The following is a 21,819-nucleotide window of genomic DNA, read 5'->3' as shown; positions in this document are numbered from 1 at the left end:
CGCAGCTCCTCACTTAGGAATTCCCTTGGAAAACTATTTTGGGTTCCCTCGTGAAATCAGCGCTGCGCGTAGAAAATAATGTAGAAAGTCTAGATGTTCGCGTAATTTTGACGATCAACCAACCTTCCTGTATAGCACCCAGCCTCCAGACCATAAATGAATTACATTGCAACGTTTGTTGTAAGTCCCTCTCATCCACTGCTCCCCAACATGCAGTATTGCAAATAATTTACAATACTTGATTTGGTTTGGCATTATTAACTTTTTAAAACCTTTTCTTTAAAACGCACGAAATAAGAACTAAGGAATAAAACGTTGCCTTTGCTGCTACTTTTGACTTCTGATGAATCGCAGCTTAGCCAGAATTTCGGTTTCTAGCTTGTTTCTGTTCGCACCTCTCGCTCCTAGCCTGACGAGGAGAAAAAAAAAATGGAAAGGAAGCTAGAAGTCCCTTCTCCAGTTAGTGCAACCTTTTCTATTTATTGATAGAAGTGGAGGATGTTGCTATGTCCACCCACCTGTTTCCAACAGCTGCCTTTGATTGGGTCAGAAAAGGGCCTGTCATGGAGCTGGCCCAACCAGCGGCAGGCTTCTGGATCCGCCGTATGGCGGTTGGCTTCTCTGTTTTTGCGTAGGCGGAAGACCTCTCGAGAGTAGGTCGAGCCGGTCAATCAATCTGCCATTGGCCTTCCGGCAGGGCCGTAGATGCTTCGCCCAATTGGGGTAGCTCACGATGTCCCGCCTACGCTGCTGATTGGTGAGCCGGTCGTTACGGTAGTGGGGAGGGGAGTCAAGTAATGTGGCAGGCAGGCGGGCAGCGAGCTTGCTTGCCTGCTTGCTAGCTGCACGGAAGAGCTGCAGAGCGCTCGAGGGTAAAAGCAGAGGGGAAGGTTTGAACGTTTGTCGAAAGTATGTACAACGATCGTTCGTGTATGTTTGCAATATACTGCTAAATATGTTCTCTCAGTGAAAATGGGAAAGCGTCCGACGAAGTGAGGTTTCGAGGACGAAATTTCACGCCGTGATAGGATTTACTTCAGAGGAAGCAGGTAAGGGTTGCACTGTGCAGTCTTTTAGGTCGCAGCCCCGTGCGTGCGTGTGTGTGCGCGCGCGCGCGCGTCGCCAGAAGAAAAAACGCCTACAATTCCCAGGGTGCTCTAGGCTTGAAGAATGCTGGGAGTTTAAAGACTTTTTTCTGTCTACATATGCGGAGGATTGTGTCTTTGTATAATTACGTTGTTATATAATAGTCGCTTGTGATTTCTGTACTAGGGAGATCTTGGGAACAGGTCAATTAAGAGGGCATCCCCTTGCCACGCAGCGAGGGAAAGTAGTGCTGCCTTATAGTATCTGCTGTAAGGGTTATAGCAAGAGGTGAGGCCTTTTGGTACTTTTGGGATGCTTTGGACTACATCTCCTATCAGCCCCAGCCAGCATGAGATGTGGCCAGAAATCATGGGAATTGTAATTCAAAAATCTGGTGAACACCAGGTTGCAGGAGGCTTTATGACTTTATTTCCCACTAGCTTGAATCATGCTGTGACTGTCAAAATGGGTAGAGGGCTGCTATTTAATGGTATATTTTTCATTTTCTTTACGTTTGTTCTCTTGTTGCCTCTTTCTCTGCTTATTTCTCAGTACCTGAGGAATTATTTCCTTTCCATCAGATTTGTCATCCTGCCCTACACACAGCAAAAGGTGGGGAAGTGCAGAAGGATGAAGAAAGAGCAAGTGTTAAACTGTCAGTTCTCTTTTTGGTACCCTCATTTCAAGAGCCAGACCATCCGCAGGTGAGAGACAATCCACTGAGGCAAGGCTTTTCTTGAATTAAGTGCTTGGGAACAAATAACTGGGGTACTTTATTTTGCTTCTTTGTGGTTTTTCATTTATTCAGACTTTAACACCTATGAATAATGAACATATCAGAATAAGCCATAGTTAATGTCAGCTTCTACATTGGTGGAAAAGACCTCTGCTTAGGAGTTGCGTGCATGTAGGGTTTATTGTTTTCTTCTTGAAGGTACCACAGACCATTTTAAGTTTTCAGGAACAGGCCTCAAAATAAAGAAGGGATGCCTTTCCAGGAATTAAGTGATACACCTAATTAAGAGCCAGGTTTCTTCATGCAGGAGTGGGAAACCTGTAGTGTAGTGTGAAATCCAAGTACTGTAGTTCAACAATTCCCATTGTCCCTGATCATTGGCCTGATTGGGGCTGATAAGAACTGAAGTCCAACTCATCTGGAAGTCTACAAGTTCCTCAACTATGGTGTAAATAAGCAGAACCACACTGATATAAATCTTGATTCCTGTTTTTCATACCTTGTAACTTATTATCTTCCCATGTTGTATGAGCTCTAAATATTGCTGCCTGCACCTGTCCAGAAAACATTTCTTGCCCTTTTTGAGCAGTCCAGGACACCTCTGGGTACACTCTTGCATGGAAAAATATCACTTGAGATTTGGGTAACAAGTGCACCTGTGATAGCTAGAGAAACATATTCCAGTCTCTGTGTTACAGAAATTATAACTGGCCTTATTTGGATCCTCCACGTTTTGCTGTTTGTCTATGCAAGGCTATGGCAAAAGGAAGGGTAGCTCATTATGAAGGCAAGAAATATATTGGATGAATCTTTTGACATTTAGATGTGTAGCTGTCCAAGAAGAAAATGATTACATTGCAAGCCCTTCCTTTACAAATTTATGCCCAAAAGGTTAATGGGACTGGAAACTCTGTATCTTCATTTAAATACTGATGTTAACAAAATATTTGCATGCAACATAGAGATTACTGGTGTATTTTCCTGTATCATGATTTTCATATGTAATACTAAAATATTTTTTCTCCATTCAGTATCATTCTTCCACTGCCACAGAATGTAAAAGACTACTTACTGGATGATGGGACATTAGTAGTTTCAGGCAGGTAAGGGTGTCTGTTCCTTAAACATAGAAACAGCAAGTCAGAAGGAGCCTCCCAGGCCATCTAGCCTGATCTCTGGCTCCAGCCGGCTCCCCTCATGACATGCCTATCATTTATATGAATTCAAGAAACAAAACTGAATGGTTTGATCTTACCCTTTTCTTCCTCCCCAAAGAAGTAGGGGCACCAAGTTTTTCTTTCCCATTTCCCATGATTGGCACTGTTTTAAATCTACAACAGAATGTTCATAATATGATTAATATTGACACAAATATAGAGTAGAGTTTCTGCATCTTGAAGAGGGCAACCCTGGCCCCAGAGATAGCAAACAATTACAGGGTGGTGCTAATACACCGTTCTTGGGCAAGGTGCTTGAATGGGTGGTAACTAGGCAACTCAAAGTTCTCTTGGAGGAAACTGACCATCTGGACCCATTTCAGTCTGGTTTCAGGCCTGGCTGTGAAACTGAAACTGCCTTGGTCTCCCTGTACAATAAGCTGTGCAGGGAGAGTGACGGGAGTGTGTCCCTGTTGGTTCTCCTGTACCTCTCAGCAGCTTTCGATACCATTGGCCATGGTATCCTCCTGGATAGGCTGGCCAAGTTGGGAGTTGGAGGCACTGCTTTGTGGTGATTCCACTCCTGCTTGGCTGACTGATTCCAGAAGGTGGTGCTGGGGGATGGCATGAAGTTCTGTAGGGTTCCATTTTATCCTCCGTACCCTTTAATATCTACATGAAACTGCTGGGAGAGGTCATCCAGAGGTTTGGGCTGCAGAGTCATCAGTACACTGATGATACCCAGCTTTACCTCTCTTTTTCATCTAATCCAAGTGAGGCAGTGGCTGTCCTTAACCAGTGCCTGCCCAGGGTGATGGGCTGGATAAAGGCCCACAAATTGAGGCTTAATCCAAACAAGGTGGAGGTCCTATTGGTAGGAGGTCCTATTGCTTTCTAGGTAAGTGATTTTAGCCCTGATCTGGAAGGGGGTGCACAGGGGGAGTGCGTCCCTGTTGGTTCTGCTGGACCTCTCAGCGGCTTTCGATACCATCGACCATGGTATCCTTCTGGATAGGCTTGCGGGATTGGGGGTTGGAGGCACTGCTTTGCAGTGGTTCCGCTCCTATCTCAATGGCCGGTTCCAGAAGGTGGTGCTGGGGGACTATGGCTCTGCGCCATGGCAGCTATGCCATGGAGTACCGCAGGGGTCCATTTTGTCCCCTTTGCTGTTCAACATAGGGGACAAAATGGCCCTCATCCAGGGTGATGGGCTGGATGAGGGCCAATAAACTGAAGCTCAATCCAGACAAGACGGAGGTCCTGTTGGTTGGTGGATCGGGCTTCGGAGAGGGTGAATTGAACCTTGTCCTGAATGGGGTTGCACTCCCTCTTAGGGACAAGGTTCGCAGCTTGGGAGTGCTCCTCGACCCAGAGCTTTCACTGGAAGCTCAGGTAACAGCAGTGGCGAGGAGCGCTTTCCTCCAGCTTCGGCTAATTCATCAGCTGCGCCCCTATCTGGAGAATGACTGCCTTGCGACAGTGACACATGCGTTGGTGACTTCCCGTTTGGACTTCTGTAACGCGCTCTACGTGGGGCTACCCTTGAAGACGGTCCGGATACTTCAATTGGTCCAAAATAGAGCTGCCAGGCTGCTGACGGGGACTGGACGTTATGTTCACATGACTCCAGTTCTCCGTCAGCTTCACTGGCTTCCCATTGAAGTCCGGGCCCAATTCAAGGTGTTGGTTATGACCTATAAAGCCCTAAACGGCTTGGGTCCTGGTTACCTGAAGGAGCGCTTACATCCTTATGTGCCCAGCCGCCCCCTGAGATCGGCGGGAGAGGCCCTTCTCCGGGAGCCCTCCATGGAAGAAGTTAGGAGGGTGGTTACTCGGAGGAGGGCTTTCTCAGCGGTGGCGCCTAAGTTATGGAATGCGCTCCCCAGAGAGGTCCGCCTGGCGCCGTCGTTATTTGTTTTTCGGCGCCAGGCGAAGACCTTTTTATTTAAGCAGTATTTTAAATGTTAATATTATTGAATTTTATTTGGCCAGGGCGGCTTGTTTTATAGTGTATGTTTTATATTATATATTTGTATTTTATTGTATATATTTTAAAATGTTATTTTAATTATTTGTTGTAAGCCGCCCCGAGGCTTCGGCGAATGGGGCGGCATAAAAATGTTTTAATAAATAAATAATAATAAATAAAGGACAGGGTGTGCAGTTTGGGAGTGCTCTTCGACCCAGAGTTGTCCCTGGACTCTCGGGTGGCGGCAGTGGTGAGGAGCACTTTTCTTCAGCTTCGGCTGATGCATTAACTGCATCCTTACCTGGATGAGCAGTGCCTAGCAATGGTAACCCATGCTCTGGTAACTTCCTGATTTGTCATGTGCTCTATGTGGGGCTGCCCTTGAAGATGGTCCAAATACGTCAGTTCAGAATAGAGCTGCCAGGATGTTAACAGGGACTGGCAGGTATGAACATAGAATGCCAGACCTTTGCCATCTACACTGGCTACCAGTTGAAGTCTGGGCCCAATTTAAGGTGCTAGTGATGACCTATAAAGCCCTAAACAGCTTAGGACCTGGATATCTGAAGGAGCATCTCCTTCCTTGTGTGCCTATGCACCCCTTAAGATCTTTTGCGGAGGTCCTTCTTCGGGATCCCTTCTTCAAGGAGATTAGGAGAGTGACTACCCGAAGAAGAGCTGCCTTGGCAGTGGCATCCCGGCTATGGAATGTGCTCCCCAGAGAGGTCCACCTGGTGCCGACTCTGTATTCTTTTCTGCGCCAGGCTAAAACCATTTTATTCACCCATGATTTTAAGGTTGGTTAGGTTTTAATGTGGGTTTTATTTTATTGGACTTATTGGATGCTGTGCTTCATTTTATTCTGTTTTTATTGTAGACCATCCCAAGACTGTAGTAGTTTGATGGTATATAAAAGCTTTAAATAAATAAATAATTCACACTGATTGGGGAAATGATTATTTCATGGCAAAGGCAGTCAACTTTCCTCTTGGAGTTCATATAGCAAATGCCTTACTTTGTCTATTTCTGTGAGGCTCTTTTTAATTTTAACTGCTCTAGCCTACATAAATGGAGCATGATCAAGCTTAACTTATTAATGTTAAAAGGTTTTGAGCTTGAAATGAAGAGGTTTTGCCTTTCCTGCTTCTCTCCTAGGGAAGATCCCCCAACTTCTCATGACAATGATGATGGGAATGAAGATGAGATGGAGGAAATACAGGTTTGTACAAACTGTAATAATTATTCTCAGGATCTTACACTGTATACTGATATCCCATTCTGCAGACAGGATGAAAAACTTACATCCTAGTGATACACCTTTGCTTTGAAATTTACTGTAGAAATGTAAATGAAAATACCTTTTCTTTGACCTGTTCTTTACCTGGTCTTCCTGTATGCTCTTAGCTGCTGTCCAGTAAAACTTGCTACAGTGGGCATTCTCTGGGTAGGAACCTTACAACCTCACCACTGCTGATTACACCATAGTCACTGCACACATTTTCCCTGGAGAATGTGTTGTGAGTGGCGTGGACACATTCCACTTTGCCTTCTTTTGTGCTGCTGGCTTCAAGTTGCCGGTCTCTTTCAGTATGAGTCATCAAAGCTGAGTAGCAGCTGCAGCAGCACCAGGAGAGGGAATCTTTTAACTCCATTGATTTGAGATGGGGATTCTCAGCTGAAGACCACAGCCTGTTTTTTGGGGGGTCCAAACCTCTTTCTGTGGCAGGTGAACAATGACTGCTCCTGGTCTGGCAAGCGCTTCTCTTAACACAAAATGAGATCACTACAGAGGTCTGCGGGGTATTCCCTCATTTTCTGCCAGCAGGGGTACTGCTACAATCTGAACACAACTAGTTGTAACATTGAATGCATTCTTGCATTTACCATGCAGTTTTTAAAACATGTAAATACGTCTGCTGGAGAGGACTGATAATGACTGGGATTGCAGTGAGCACAGAGGAGCTTCATTCTTCCTCCTGATGAAAATAGGATTTTCATTTTCAAAGAAGGGATTTTCCTTGGGGTTATAACAGGAGAGGAAAGTGTTATTCCTCTCCTTCAGGCTGCCTCCGATGCCCAAAATGATTAGCCTTCCCAGCACACGCTGCTTGTATTTTTGAAAACAATGTACCTCTCATTTGGCCTCGAGCGACAGGACAGGGTCATTTAGGGCACTGTCTCATTTTGCATGGGAGGTGGAGCAGGCACAAATGAGACAGCTCCCCCACTTCACCCCCAAGAATAGAGTAGGATACAACTTTGTGGAAATCTCACTTAAACTGCTTGTCATGCAGCAATGAGCTAGGACTTCTTTTAAGGGAAAATAACCCTCTTGCTTTTTGTTTCTTATCAGTGGTCTGATGATGAGAATACTACAACACTTACGGTAAGGCTCTTGTTATTTAAGATTTTAATTTTTAGAATTACAGTAATCAGAACTGAGCTGCAGAGAAAGTATGAAGACTGAAAGATTCATTTGGTCCATCATTTATGCTATTATCTGACTGTTTCACAGCTGCAAGAGAATGACCTTTTCATTAGGTTAGAAATTCTAAGTAACCCTACTTATTCACAGAAAAGTCAATATTTTAGAGACAGTATACCTGTGTGCACAAGTCACTGAGAAGCTTGGGTAGGTAGAACTCTTGTATCCATTCTGCTTGAGGGACCCTGTGGCAGCTGGTTAATGGAGTGTTGGATTGGATGAACCACTAGTCTAATCTAGCATAGTTTTTCTTAAGATTTATGGATTGTCATGGTAGTACCATTAAAAGTAAAAATGAAATTAAAAATAACTATGTGTATAACCCAGTGAATAAAATTGAATTGTACTATAACTATATTATATTCCACTTTTTTCCAACAAGGAACCTAACAAAACTTATGTGATCCTCCTGCTCTTTTCCACTTTATCGTCACAACAACCATGTGAGATAGGTTAGGGTGAGAGTCAGCGACTGGCCTAAAGTCACCCGCTGAATTGCAGAGCCTAGTGGGGACTAGAACCCAGAGCTCACAGTCCAACACTTTAACCATTATGCCACATTAACCTGCAATAATTGTGTGAGCAACTCCTATATTCTGATGTAGGTTGATAGTGTCCTTTGCAATGTCTGGTAAGTAAGCTAGGAAAACTTGAATAAACATACTGGTTTCTTGTCTTTAAATATGCTTCAATTCTCCTTTGCATAATCTCCTTTGCACATGCTCATTTTAGATGTAAGTTTAGACTCTTAAGCAATTTTCTGATTTCTAGTATTGACAACATTGGAAATAGTGTCCCTCACACAGTGAGCAAAACAATAGCCAGAGTTAGCTACCCCACTAGCTTATGTTGATCTCTCATTCCCATAACTGTGACTTTGCTCTCAGTTTGAGTCTACATAGCAATATTTAATTAGTAAACCAAGAGGTTCTCGTCAGATCCACTTCTTGGCAAAAAGACCACAAATTCTCTGAAACCCAAAGTTATATGCAAGTATGTAACTAACTATATTGGAGTGTGTAAGTTAATATTATTTGGAGTTGTCCCTGTGTGTGATTGTAGCCTTTTCATCATCGTTTACTTTTGAATAAACTCTTACTTGGACATTTGGTGTCATTGTTTAAAAGGATTTTTTCATTAAAATATCATCATGTGCATAACTGCATGATTGTGATGTAAACCACCCAGGGAGCCTTATGGCTAATGGGGCAGGATAATAAATAAATACCTTAATAAATACTGTCCTATGGCTATTTTACATGTTTTACAAGTTTAGGTATTGTGTTTTCTGGGCTTTGGGAAAGTAAAGCCAAAGCTTTAGTTTTCCCCCCTGGACCTAGGCTGAACAGAGGGATTCTGGGCAGAAGGCTCACATCTCCTAGACTGGACAGACTAATGTGTTCAGACAAGAATTAACTTATCAGATGAGGGTTAGTTTGTCAAAAGGGCAATCTCTTTTTTTATGTGGGAACTTTTCTATAGAAAGTGCCCAGAAGCTGGGAAAGTAATATTTGCCTTCCAGACCTATAACAGGTTGCAAAACGGGTTATATTTCTAATTCTCAGAGTTAGTAACTCAAACTGGTTACTTGTTATTTGTGTCTTGTGCTAATCTTTCCCATTCAGATTCAGTTTGTATGCCTTAGCGATCAGTTGTAATAAAAACAGTCTTTTCTAGGATGTGTATAAAACCTCATCCACATCTTATAGAAGTCCTTGCCTCATGAAATAACTGGCAGTTGACAAGAATGCTGTAAGAAGAAAAGCTATTGTAACTGAGCGTACTTCAGCAGAAAGCTGTATGAACTGGCCGTAAAGTTTTACTTATATAATAGAGTGAATAGCCAAAGATTGTACAGACAGGTATAGGAAAAAAATCAAGTATTTGTTCTACAGGCATGATAAAAGATTGGTTCTGTGGGCCTAATTTGAGCAAGAGTAAATTTCAAGAATTTACTTGAATATTTATTTGGATATTAGAGTCATTTCAACTTTAAAATGGAAAAGTTTGACAGAAACATTTTTGATTGATACACCTGTTTTGATGTGTATCTAAACCTTAGGGTAAAGATATGATCCAAAACATGTTTGAGATTTTCAGTTCCTCTGGAATTAACACCAACAATAAAGTTAGTAGATAAGAAGTTACTTAGATGTAGAGTACGATGCTTAGAAGATGCTAGACCATCTTATAATAAACATGCAGCAGACTGAAAATATAATAGTCCCCAAACATGGAAATAGGCATAAGTGTTGGCACAGTACAAGGGTTTGAGGCAGAGTTTTGGCTTGGAGATCATGTTCAACCTTCATTAAAGATTCCTGTGGTCTTTTCCAACAGTATACAAAGGGCCATTAAAGTTAGACAGATCCTTCACTAAGGAATACAGTGAGTCAAGTCTTTTTTCTGTATAAAAGGTGTGTGTCACTTTTTCCTAATACAAGTATTTATTCTGTTTTAAATAATTAGCTGAGCAGCACATTTCAGCTCATCGTGAGTTGAATATGTAGTTCCCACTCAGAAGGGTTTTATGTTGTACACACCTTGCAGGTATGGGTTATTGGGGGGCAGGGCAGACCATGAGTTATGCAAGGATTTTAAAAAACTCAAACTTACCAGCTTCATGCAAAACAACCCCCAGGAAGGACTTGCAAACTTAAAACACTAGCCACAGGAGCAACAGTTTCACTGTGGGTTAAATAACACTGTTGTGTCATGCAAGCATCACTCTTGTCTGTGTCTGTAGAAGGCAAGGTATTGCAGCATCAGTGCAACCACTTCTCTTACCATATACCATATTTTAGTTGACAGGAGATGGAAATTGACATAATTTTAAAGAGATTGCTAAAGGCGATTGATTAGCAAATTCTGTTTTTCCATACTGTGAAAACTGGCATCATCATGTGACATAATGAAAACCTTTTAAGTTATTTTGGGAGGCTTTCTTGGCTGAAGAGCAGCGTAAACATGTTATTAATTATTTTTATGGCTCCTAGTTAACTGTTTATGGAAACAGTTCTCATCAGGCAGTGGCTAGCAGATTTCACTTTACTTCCTAAAGGGATGTATTCTCCAATATTCAACTAAGAGAGAATGGGCCTTTTCAGTGGTGGCACCCTGAGCAGAAATGCTTGCCTGGCACCCTGGCTATAATCTTTTGGTGCCAAGTGAAGGCTTCTTTATTCTTCTAGGCATTTTAAGAACTGTTCTTACTGTTTTAAGATCATAGCCACTATTACTTGCTGCTGGTTTTAGTTTGGTTTAAAGAGCAGAGACATCACCCCGCCAACAAAAGTGCATATAGTCAAGGCTATGGTTTTCCCAGTTGCAATGTATGGCTGTGAAAACTGGACCATAAGGAAAGGCTAAGTGCCGAAGAATTGAGGCCTTTGAATTGTGGTGCTGGAGAAGACGCCTGTGAGTCCCTTGGACTGCAAGGCGATCAAATCGGTCAGTCCTAGAGATCAACCCTGACTGCTCTTTAGAAGGCCAGATACTGAAGATGAAACTCAAATACTTTGGTCACCTAATGAGAAGGAAGGACTCTCTGGAGAAGACTCTAATGTTGGGAACAACTGATGGCAAAAGAAGAAGGGGACGGCAGAGAATGAGGTGGCTAGATGGAGTCACTGAAGCAGTCGGTGCAAGCTTAAGTGGACTCTGGGGAATGGTGGAAGACAGGAAGGCCTGGAGGAATGTTGTCCATGGGGTCGCGATGGGTCGGACATGACTTTGTAACTAACAACAACAATGTGCTGTAATGTTTGACTCTTTGCTGCTGGCTTTAGCTTGATTTTATCATGTGCTGGTTTTCTTGTTTGTATGCTATGTATTTAATGTATTGGATATGACCTTAAGAACTTGGGCTACTGTGTAATTTAAAAGTGCTGTAAGTAAATACACACAAATATACAGGTGTGCACATAAGCTAACTGGAGTCCAGCTTTTACACCATGGTAAAAGAACCGTTAAAACATCCTTCTCTGGAAGTAAAAATTTGCCATAGTGAAGTCACTTTTTTTAATTACTATTTCATGGTCTGTATTTTCTGCAGCACTTTCACAAGTAAAGATTTAACATTTTATTTTAACCCAGGGAGCCTTGCTTCAGCCAAAGCATCTCTCTTTAGTTTTGAAGATACTTAAGGAACAAAGTCACTGATGTGAAAGATGTTAAGTGGTTTATTAAATACAAAGCTAGAATACAGATGCAGATTATCAATGAGCAAGCAAAGGAAAAGTTTATGGATTTCCCTTTAATTACAGAACTTCCTGGTGTAACAAACTTTACTTCCATGGTGCTATGTGCTCCCTGTTCCATGGGGGAACTCCTAGTGCAACACCCCTTGCCACTGAATTCATATGGTTCCTGTCTCTCTCTCTCTCTCTGTTTTCGAAGCTGTCAGTATAAAAAAATTACTCCTCCTTCATGGGAGATAAGGGGACAGAAGGGTGAGAGGAGGCCCAGCTTAACCCCAGCAAAAGGGTTTGTGAATATCCTTATCTCAAGGATGAGGCAAGGAATTCACCGTGCCTAGTAGCTGATGATCTCATACTTTCACTAAGGCCCTGCAGATTTCTCTCAGCAATTAAATCTGACACCTAACCTAAACATAACCTAAATATATGAAATTGCACTTAATGCCTGTGCTGAATACTGGAACAGTTTTCACTTGCCTCATCTTCCAGTTGTCATTTTAAATACACAGCTTGATTTATGCACTGTGACTTAAATAGGCTGGTTGAATTGTTACTTATATTCTGTGTTCTTTATGGAAAGTTAGGTGTGTCAGTTGCATACAAGACTTCATAATTAAAATTGCAAGTTAGAACGGTTAAAACTGAAGGAGTCAGACAGTGATGTCAGAAATCTGAGATCCTGAATTATTGATCCAATGTCTGTTTTGAGCCCAGACTGCATGTGCTACTGTAAATATTGGCTTGTAAGCAAAACCCAATGTGGAATACTGGTAATTAAAGAATAGGAATGGGACTCAGGAGGTCTAGCTGTGTAACTCACTTGGTGACTCTTAGTCTAACCTACCTCACAGGCTGTTGTGAAGATGTCATTTGTCTTAGGTTTCTTGCAAGAAAAAAATAATGAGAGTACAGTGTAAACTGTAAAGAAAATAACTTCAATAACAAGTAAATTCTGAATCTGTTCAACATGTGCCAGACTTTGTTTCTGCAAGATTTTCCTCTTTTGTTGATTATCTAGGCACCTGAGTTCCCTGAGTTTGCACTTAAAGTGGAAGAAGCCATCAGTTCTCTGGGAGGCAGTGTTTTTCCTAAGCTTAACTGGAGTGCTCCAAGGGTGAGAACATGAATAAACAGCCTAAATTAGCTTGAATTATTTATTTGAAAAAAACTCAATATTTCCTTGAGCTGCCAGGGAAGGGAAAGACAATAATTGCAGTGCAAAGAACTAGTGGCTTGATTTGCACCCTGTAGGAACATATGGATTGGAGTCCTTCTCTGGTTGTTAGGAATTCAGAGGATGGGATGAAGCTCTCTTCCCCCAGTGCACAAAGTAGTAACGGCAGGAGAAACTTCAGGAGCTCTTTTACTTTTATGTCATCTCTCCTCTGAGTGCTGAAATGAGAAAAGGAGCAAAAGATGCCAATGCTGGTGCCCTTCAACCTGCCACTCCTCAGCAGTTCTGTCTGTCTTCTTCTTTGCCAAGGAGGGGAATACTGGCTGTTGTCCAGTGCTGGAGAAAAGGAGGAATGTCTGCTTTAAAAGGCAGGAGCAACTGCTGAGAGCTGCTTCTTTTCCCTCTTAGAATGTAGGCCCAAGTGATGATAGACAGACATCTAAGACCACTCCTGCCTTTGACCATTGTTCTAAACACTGGAGGAAAAGAGATCCTTATTACTTCAGAAATCCAGGCAGGTGGAGGAAGTCTGTCATCCATACTTTATCCCAGTATGCGCACTGAGCCTTTGGTTTGTGTACAAGGGAGTCATCTGTCCATTAGCTCAGTCTAGCCCCGGACCACTTCTGAAGCACTCTGACCAGACAAAAACAACCTTTCCAGCACTTAACAGGCAGCATCAGGAGTCGGGCCTTGGAACTCTTCTATATGCAGTTCACCCTCTGTTACTGAGCTGTGACTCTTCTCAAGCAAATATGCAAGGGCGTATTTGAACCTCTCAAAACCTGGTAGCTGTTCACTACCAAAGAAAGTTCCAGAGTTTTCAGACTCTTATCTTTTTCTTAGTAGTAAGAGAAATTCTACTTTGGTAAGGATTTTTGAAGGAGAAAGCTCTATTTAGTCCATGCTGTAGCAACATTTTGACTTGCATTGTGCAAATGGGCCTAGTCTGTGTTGGTCTGTTAATAGTTTTGCTTACCAAGGAGATAAGCCATCACTAGCATAGGTCATTTGTCTGAAGGCACACATCCAGTCCCAGAAGATATTCATATACAGATACACTTAGAGTTCGGAAGGCCAAACTTTAAGATAAAAAGCTTTGACTCACCAGGTTTTGTGGAGTAGTAGTGGAGCTGAGGGGAAATGAAAAAGACTTTTCTCTACAATCTTCAAATCTGACACTGATATCAGGAGAGCTGAACTGTACAGAAATTGTGCAATTACTTTGATTTTCAGACTAAAGTCTATAGCTTATTCATTTAGGAGTCCCTCTGAACTTAATGGGTTTTACTTCTGAAGTAAGTATTCATTGAATCAGGCTGTAAGATTAATAACTGCAAATTTGAAAATTCTTGCAGGATGTAGAGAAGCAAAACTGGATTTTGCTTGGTATTTCAAGCTTTGCCTTTCAGTCATCACTTTAGGTAGCATTCCATGCACAGCCTTGCTTGAGAGCACTTTGTGAAAGGGGGTGGTTGTGGCCAGATTAATAGAATGGAATCCAATCTCTCATGTGCCATTTTAGAATATGTGGTTAAAGTATGTCTCAAATATCTCTTGTTTAGGATGCCTACTGGATAGCAATGAATAGTTCACTGAAATGTAAATGCCTCAGCGACATCTTCCTTCTATTTAAGAGTTCAGACTTCATTACTTGTGATTTCACTCAACCGTAAGTAAAATTGTATCAGGTTGCTGGTTTAGGATTAGGATCAGTGTTTTCTTGCTGAGTTTTCAGCTAGTTTTTTCTGCCACTTCTGAAAACTTTTATTTTGGGCTAATGTCATTTTGGATTTGTGGTTACTACTGATGAGCAGAGAGAGTTTTTACTAAATGGATTATTTTCTTGTCCATTCCACTGCAACTTTGCATCCTATAATGACTTTGCTATCCATTAATCCTTGTAAACTGTACTGCCACCTGTACCTGTACCATAATTTCAAGGAAGGAGGGTTCATGAAAAGTCACTGAAGACTTGTGGTCATCATCTTAACTACTAAGTACATACTCAGCACATCCCTCTTGCCAGTGCTGTCCTTGTTACCCACCCCTCTGTCCCTCTGATGTTACTAAATCTTGCTCCTTCTCTCCTTTCTATATTTGGGTATCACTTTCCTTCCCTTCTTGTTTAATCCCACTTTTTTTTCTCTTAACCAGATCTTCCACATTCTAATTTGCAATTATTTCTCCATTTTCTGATTCTCTGTCTTTCATCCATGACACCTGTGCTTTTCACGGCAAGACTTCAGCATGACAATCAAAACACAATATAATATTAGTCATGTTAAATGGAACCCACAGTGGTAGTATACTTCTGAATACCAGATGCCAGAGGCAGACAGCAGAAAAGAGCTTTTACTTTCCTGACCTATTTGTGAGTTTCCAAAAAGCCATCTGGTCCTGCTAGAAACAGATTACTAAACTAGTTGGGCTTTTGGTCTCACTTTTGGACTCACTCAGCAAGATAATTCTAACATTCTTATGCACAGTGCCACCTTCCAGATTAGATCAGGAATAGTGGCACAAGCTGTTCTAAACCGAGGTTGACATTTAGTTCTCACTAACTTGATCACAGGCTTATTAGATTTTTTAACAGTCTTCCACATGACCTAGAAAGATGAGCACAAAAAACCATGCCGGATGAACCTGAAGACTTGGGCAGGCCAGCACTCTGCTCCAGCAGTGACCCAACTAACAAGAGACAAGCACAGTAGCACCCTCCCTCTCATGTTTCTTAGTAACTGGCATTGAAGGGCGTACTAGATGTAATATTTAGTCCTCATAGCTAGTAGCCATTGATAGTTTTCTCCTCCAAGAGTTTTATCTAATCCCCTTTAAATCGATGGCCATTTCTACATTTTATGTAATAAACTTCATATTCAGTTATATGCTGTACAATTGGTGCCATGTTGTCAAAGACACCATTATTTCTAGAAAACAAGGTATTTGTACATTTCTTCTTCAAACAGAGGATGTGATTGGCATACCTATAGGTATCTAGCTCAGTGAGCTGAAATTTTGCAGGCATGCCAAGCTGGTTATGATATCCTTACATTTAATGGACATGATTCAGGACATGATCTTTTGCTCATAACCAAGCAAACATTCCAGAACTAAGCAAAAAAGGCTACACATGGGATGGATTGCTTGGCTGTGGGAGCTTAGTTTATTTCTTTGTTGGTCCGTTCCAACAGACTTGTTTGTCTGTTCCATCTAGAAAAGCTTGTACAATAAGTGATCCAAACCTTCAGATGGGGAATGTTGGCACACCCCTTAGGCTGTGAGGCCATTTTCAGAAAAGCAAGAAGTAGCTTTTCATTGAAAAGCTGTTCTTTACTTCATTGGTATGCCAGGAATAGCCCTTCCCAGAAGTGCTTCCTGGGGATGCAAAACTGAACAATGATTCCACTTAAGTATTAGCGTCTGTGTCTATATAGCGCCTACAAAGTGTTGCCTCTTAACTAATTAAAACATTTGGGATTGAAATAATTAGCAGGAAATTTGGTTTTGTTTTTATCACAACAATTCCAAACTCATATGAGTGTATCTAGGCAGAGTCTGAAGTAACTAGACCTGCTGAACCACAAGACTGTCTTCATTAAATGAGATTGACTGGGTTTCATAACCCCTGGTGAGAGAATATTAGAAATGTGATTGTTATGCAGAAGGAAAATGCGGAACAGGTGTTCGCATGGCTATATGATTTCTTTTGTTACTTGAATAGGTTTATAGGGGTTTTTTAAGGAGGAAAAAGAAAGTTTTGTATGGAGAAAGTTCTGCAATTTGACAGTTCTAAAGGAACATATACTAAAGTAGATTTGCTGATGGTTATTATTTCACTGCATAATAAATTGCAAGATGTTTTTGTTTTGTTTAGCACAGTCTCATTCACCATTGAGTTAGAAATCAAGAAATACACGCTCTTATTTGTCCATTGCTATTCATACATTGACTGATCTGCATTGCTATGTCAGTCCTCTTTGAGGACATGTAGACAACCATATGTAATGGTGTTTCTGCAGCTTTTCTACATAAAGTACCAGTGTGGGAATAAGTTCTTCATGCCAAGTCACCTTAAGCCATTTCACACAGGGAGTAGGCCTATTCTTTTACAGCAGGTGGCGTGCCACAAATGCTAAGTAAAAATCCAGCATGGCTCTTCCCTTGTTCTTTTGAGGATGGGCTGTAATCCTTTGAGAGATGCAGGAAGCTGTCTTCTTCCAAGTCAGACTCATGATCCATCTAGCTCATTCTGATTGTCAGCTGCTTTCCAGTATCTCATGCAGAGGTACTTTGTATCTCCTGCTACCTGATCCTTTTAACTGGACTTTAAAATTATGCAGGTGTTGGGCAGTGCAATCCAGTCAGACTGCCTGTAACCCTTTGGACTCAAAAGATTACTGTTTTCCCATGCAGGGCAGGGAAGAGTGGAAAGATGAAGGCTGCCTCTGTACTGCTCCTGTCCTGGAAAACTTACCATCCAATTTCATCTGTCTAAGTGTGTTGACTCAGAACATGAGGGAAGACTATTGAGGTGCCACCAGGATACTTGGAATTGTGCTGGCACCTGTCTCCCCGCCCCAGACAATCACAGAACTCCCTCTCTGAGGTCACTCTTACAACCACAGAGTTGCAGCTGGTGCAATTTATCCTATGCTAGCTGTGAGCTGAGTGCAAGGGGAAGTTCAGAGCTAAATTCCAAGGTCAAAGTTGAGACTTGTATGACTGCCTAGACTCCATGTAGCAGCCATAGGCTTGTGCCCTTAATATTTTACTGTTTTCAATGTTTTTGCTTTGTTAAAGTTGTATTATTTTAAATCTTTGATGCTTTTTTACCAAATAAAGTGGTGGATACATGTTTAGAAATAATAAGAGCAACAACAAGCAGGATATTCTAGGGACTGAACCTTGGACCTTTTGTATTTCTCTCTATATGCAAAGCCATGTGCTGGCCTCTGAGCTATAGTCCTTTCCATTTGAGCAGGTAACAGGGAGTCATGGTGGCTAGCAACTGGAAGTAGTGGGGCCTTGTTGTAGAGCAGAAGAATAGGATCTGCAGCCTTGGACAGTTCCAAGGCACTAGATAGTTTCTCTGACGAGCTACATTAGTCCATCAAGCCTTATATCTTAGCTTTAATCCCTGTGTTAACAGGAGTGTAAACAGGGAATGCCCACTGACCAGACATCTTGTGTGCCTCTGTAAGCACTGCCACAGGTCAGTGTAAAGGTTAAACAGTGTTCTTGAGAACCAAAATTCAGGCCACTGCAGGAAGATAAAATGTCCTTCAGTTTCATTTGGCTATAAGTGCATTGCCCTTGAAGCTTTTATACAGTCACTTTTGTACGTAAGACTGCTCTACAATTATCTTACAGCAGGTGATAATTACCAAACAAAGCAATGGTTCACTCTTCACACGCTTGACAGTCCCCCCAACCTTTAGGTAGAAGTAACATCTAGATTTGATGGTCCAGAGCAAGGTTTAACTGATGGAACTTGCAGGCCATTTTGGATTCAGCTCACTAGAGAGCTGCTTGCAGGTTAGAACAATGTATGAACTCAGTGGATTTAGCACAGTTTGGCAACATGTCTCTTGAGCAACATTTTCAGCCACGTCTACCTCCTTATTAACGTCTTGCTTTACTTCCTTGTGGACAACATTCTTCAGTCCATCTCCTTGCTCATGTTTGTGGCCCACTACTAATGTCATCAGTGGTTGAGTTAACGTATATTTGCCCCATCCCTGGATGTTCATCCGCTGAGCCATTGCTAGATGCACAAAAGAAAGTTTGCTTAATAGTGCACCACCCTCTTACAGCCAGACAACCCAGACCTGCACCTTCCATGGAAGTGTAGGCTTCTACCTCCAGTGCTCAGTATCTGAAACTCTGTCAAAATCATAGGCAAGGAGTCACAGAAGAGTTACAAGCATTTGGTTTGAGATAGTAGTTTTACATTTAGGTGTGACAACAAGCTTTATTCCACAGAGGAGTCATATTCAGTTCCTTGGCAGATAAGGGTCCTGTTTCACTTGGAAAATGTGAGTGGCTCAATATTAATAATGATGTGAGATCAGCTAACAGTGTTTTCAGTCTAGCTATTCCTGTGCCTACCCCCCACAAAAGTTTTGGAACTTGGCATTTCAGGAATTTCAATGTTGCAAGAATTTTATTCTTTGAAAAATTGCCCTATAAAATGACTTAGATTTTATTTGGTCAGACGTATTAGTGAAACCTGAACTGTTCCCAAGAGTTAAAAGCTTAGGGAACTTGCATTCAGCTGAGAAGGACATTTTTCCTGGTAGATATTTCTGCTTTTATCAAGAGATTTTGCATAACAAAAGATCATAGTGAAGATAAATACAAACTGGAATGCACTTCTGCTGAGCATCCTTCAGATGGCAGCCTTGCATAAAAAGTTTTATCTCTGTGTAGGCTGCTGCTGTTCAGGGTTTCAATGGATAACAGAAAAACTTTGTTTTCCCTGGGGAATTAGTCACGACAAACAGGTCACATTCAGGTTTCTCTTGTTCCTTTTTGAAATTTTACACACATTTTTGCACAGACCCAGGGATGCATTGAAGGCACATGATGCTTTAATTTTGCTTTTAATTTAATTAAGCAGGTTTGAGACTGACCTGAATGGGAAATGGCCTGAGAGCCCTCTTTATCCTATCTTGGCTTTCACAGTTTTAGAAAGGCATTCTAATGAATTATGTATTAACAAATTAACAGTGAACTCCTGTTTACATCCATTAGACATAAGTCCCATGGAGTACAATGGGACTTACTTCCAGGTAAGTCTGTATAGCATTGCAATCTTAATTGATCTTTTTCAAATACATGATTGTTCTCTTGATAATCCATTAAGAGATTGACAGAGGTAATGGAGACTGTATTTTCAATTAAAAATAGTCTATGCTTACCTAATTTCCTGTTAATGTTCTGCACTAAATCAGTGGTCATCAGTCTGTGCACTTTACTAAATGCCATGCTGATTGCAAATAAGACTAGTTCTGCTATATTTCGAAATACTTTTTTTCTTATGGTATTTTTTTTGAAAGTGATAGAATTTAATGCAATATTTGCAGCTACTGTGATAATATAAAGAAAATGTAGAATTGTTAGTAGTGACAGAAAAACATATGCCTGATAAATGAGATATTTGCTGCTAAGCAAGTGGGAAATAAGTAACCACAAAATCTAGAAATGAAGTTGCTCAAAATCTAGAAAGAAAAATATTAAAAAGGCTCTTCAAGATAAACAGCTAGCTTTAATTGTTTCTAAAAATGCAAGTTCTTACTGTTTTTGGGTGTGAATAATATCTCTTAAAACATATCTCCAGTGCTGAAAGGGAAGGGACCAGGGTTCCGAGGTAGAACACATGCTTGGTGTGCAAAAGGTCCCTGGTTGAAAAGAATCTTATCTAAAAGCCTGGAGAGATGCTGCCAGATGGACCATTGTAAGGCAGCTTCCTTTGTTCCTGAGATGGAAATTCTGTCATTCTCGTAGCTATCTGTTCTTTCAATATCTCTGCTGACATATTTCTACCTTTGTTTTGATACTGCTGCTCAGGCTTACTACACTACAGTAATCTCTAACACACTCAGCATCATACATTTTCTCACATTTTATCCCAGCAACCAGTTAGTGTAATAGCAGAGCAGTACAAAAAGAAGAAAAGATGTTGCTTCTGGAATATGGGCAAGGACCAGATTTCTAGAAACAAACAGGGCAACACTGGTGTTCACAAGATGTCTTATTTTCCTCAGCAGACACTGCATCTGCCTTTTAAAGTGCTCTGCCACAAATATGGTCAGAAATGGGCTCTCTCATTTTGGATTAAAAGCTACTGCTGTTGGATGACTGAATCTCACACTACAAACTGAATAACATTTTCACAGTGTGATCCTCTAGTATGGTGATTTCAGCTTATAGTCATTGCATAGTTCTTCTGCAGGGGTGAGCAGAAGGTGGATTTGCAGGTGCTTGGTACTTCAACTGCCAGCATGGCCACTTGTCAGGAATGCCTGAAGCTGAAATCCAAAACTTCTGGAGATCTGCCTTCTGCCCAGGTATAGTTGAATGTATGCTCAGACCCAGAGTATGGTCTGAAGGCACATAAGGCACCCGCCATGTTGAAGCTAAGCAGGTTTGGGCTGGCCTGAGCATGCAGGGGAGACCACTTGGGAACTGCATGTGAGTTTCACAATGGGAACCTTGAGTTTCACAATGGGAGAAAGTTGGGATGGAAATACAATAATTTTGACTTTTAGTATAAGTTCTGGAGGCACTTAAAGCTGTACTTCTGCTAAACCTTAGTAGGTCTGACTCTGTAAGTAGCCTCCACTGAAAACCCTCTGGGAACCATATATTAGCTCATCTGAAGAAGAACAAGAAAGGCATAATTATTATGCTGCATTGAAATGAAGGACAACTCCATTGCTGGAGAGTCAATTTAGATGTCATAAGTACTGTCCATTAGGTGCCAATGAAACTTGTCTAACCACGTTCCATACAAGGTACAGTGAACAAGCTAGCTTAGCAAGGAATGGGAAGAAAAGATGGAAACTGCATTTTCTGAGCCCAAAATAATGTTTGTTCCTGGAGAGGCTGAATATTAAGCATTAAGTCTAATAAATATTTCCCCTTTCGTGCTAATCTTGTACCTTAGAAGATGTGCACAACCTTGTTGATAAGCCTATTGCATGGGATTTAGACTAAGATTGCAATCCTGTCAGCACTAAATTGGGAGTAAATCCAACTGAACTTGATGGGGGTTATGTCTGACTAAACATCAACAAGATTGCACTTAAATATTAGCTGAACTTGAGTCTATTGATTTTGGTGGAGCATTATAGGATTGAAGTAGCTTATTGCTTTGTACAGTTAATGGACAAGGTGGAGATTTTAATGATCTTTTCCACCAATTGATTTAACTTCTTGATTAACATGTTCTTACGCCTTGTTCTGAAATATAAGCAAATACTGGAGGAAATGCTGATGCATGTGCTTC

General features: G+C 41.4%; 1 protein-coding gene across 6 annotated transcripts in view; it reads left to right on the top strand.

Annotated features, from left to right (window-relative positions):
* The first annotated feature begins 788 nt into the window (after nt 1-788).
* Nucleotides 789-21,819, top strand: part of CDC123 (cell division cycle 123) — a 34,019-nt gene continuing 12,988 nt past the window's right edge. Inside the window, exons 1-7 of one of the 6 annotated variants that reach the window (XM_044423530.1) lie at nt 789-1,049; nt 1,639-1,790; nt 2,854-2,925; nt 6,104-6,167; nt 7,302-7,334; nt 12,651-12,746; nt 14,372-14,478. In XM_044423530.1, the coding sequence (XP_044279465.1) occupies nt 1,717-1,790; nt 2,854-2,925; nt 6,104-6,167; nt 7,302-7,334; nt 12,651-12,746; nt 14,372-14,478 (446 nt within the window). In that variant the 5' untranslated portion in view covers nt 789-1,049; nt 1,639-1,716. Of the gene's footprint in view, nt 1,050-1,216; nt 1,375-1,638; nt 1,791-2,853; nt 2,926-6,103; nt 6,168-7,301; nt 7,335-12,650; nt 12,747-14,371; nt 14,479-21,819 lie in introns of those variants that run through there. The other 5 variants (XM_044423535.1, XM_044423532.1, XM_044423531.1 and 2 more) reach the window with 5 other exon arrangements.

Source organism: Varanus komodoensis, unplaced genomic scaffold (assembly GCF_004798865.1).
Source record: "Varanus komodoensis strain SLA01 unplaced genomic scaffold, ASM479886v1 scaffold13_3, whole genome shotgun sequence".
In the NCBI taxonomy this organism is placed as follows: domain Eukaryota; kingdom Metazoa; phylum Chordata; class Lepidosauria; order Squamata; family Varanidae; genus Varanus; species Varanus komodoensis.
Note: the sequence above shows the minus strand (reverse complement) of the source record. Positions and strands in the feature narration are given on the sequence as shown.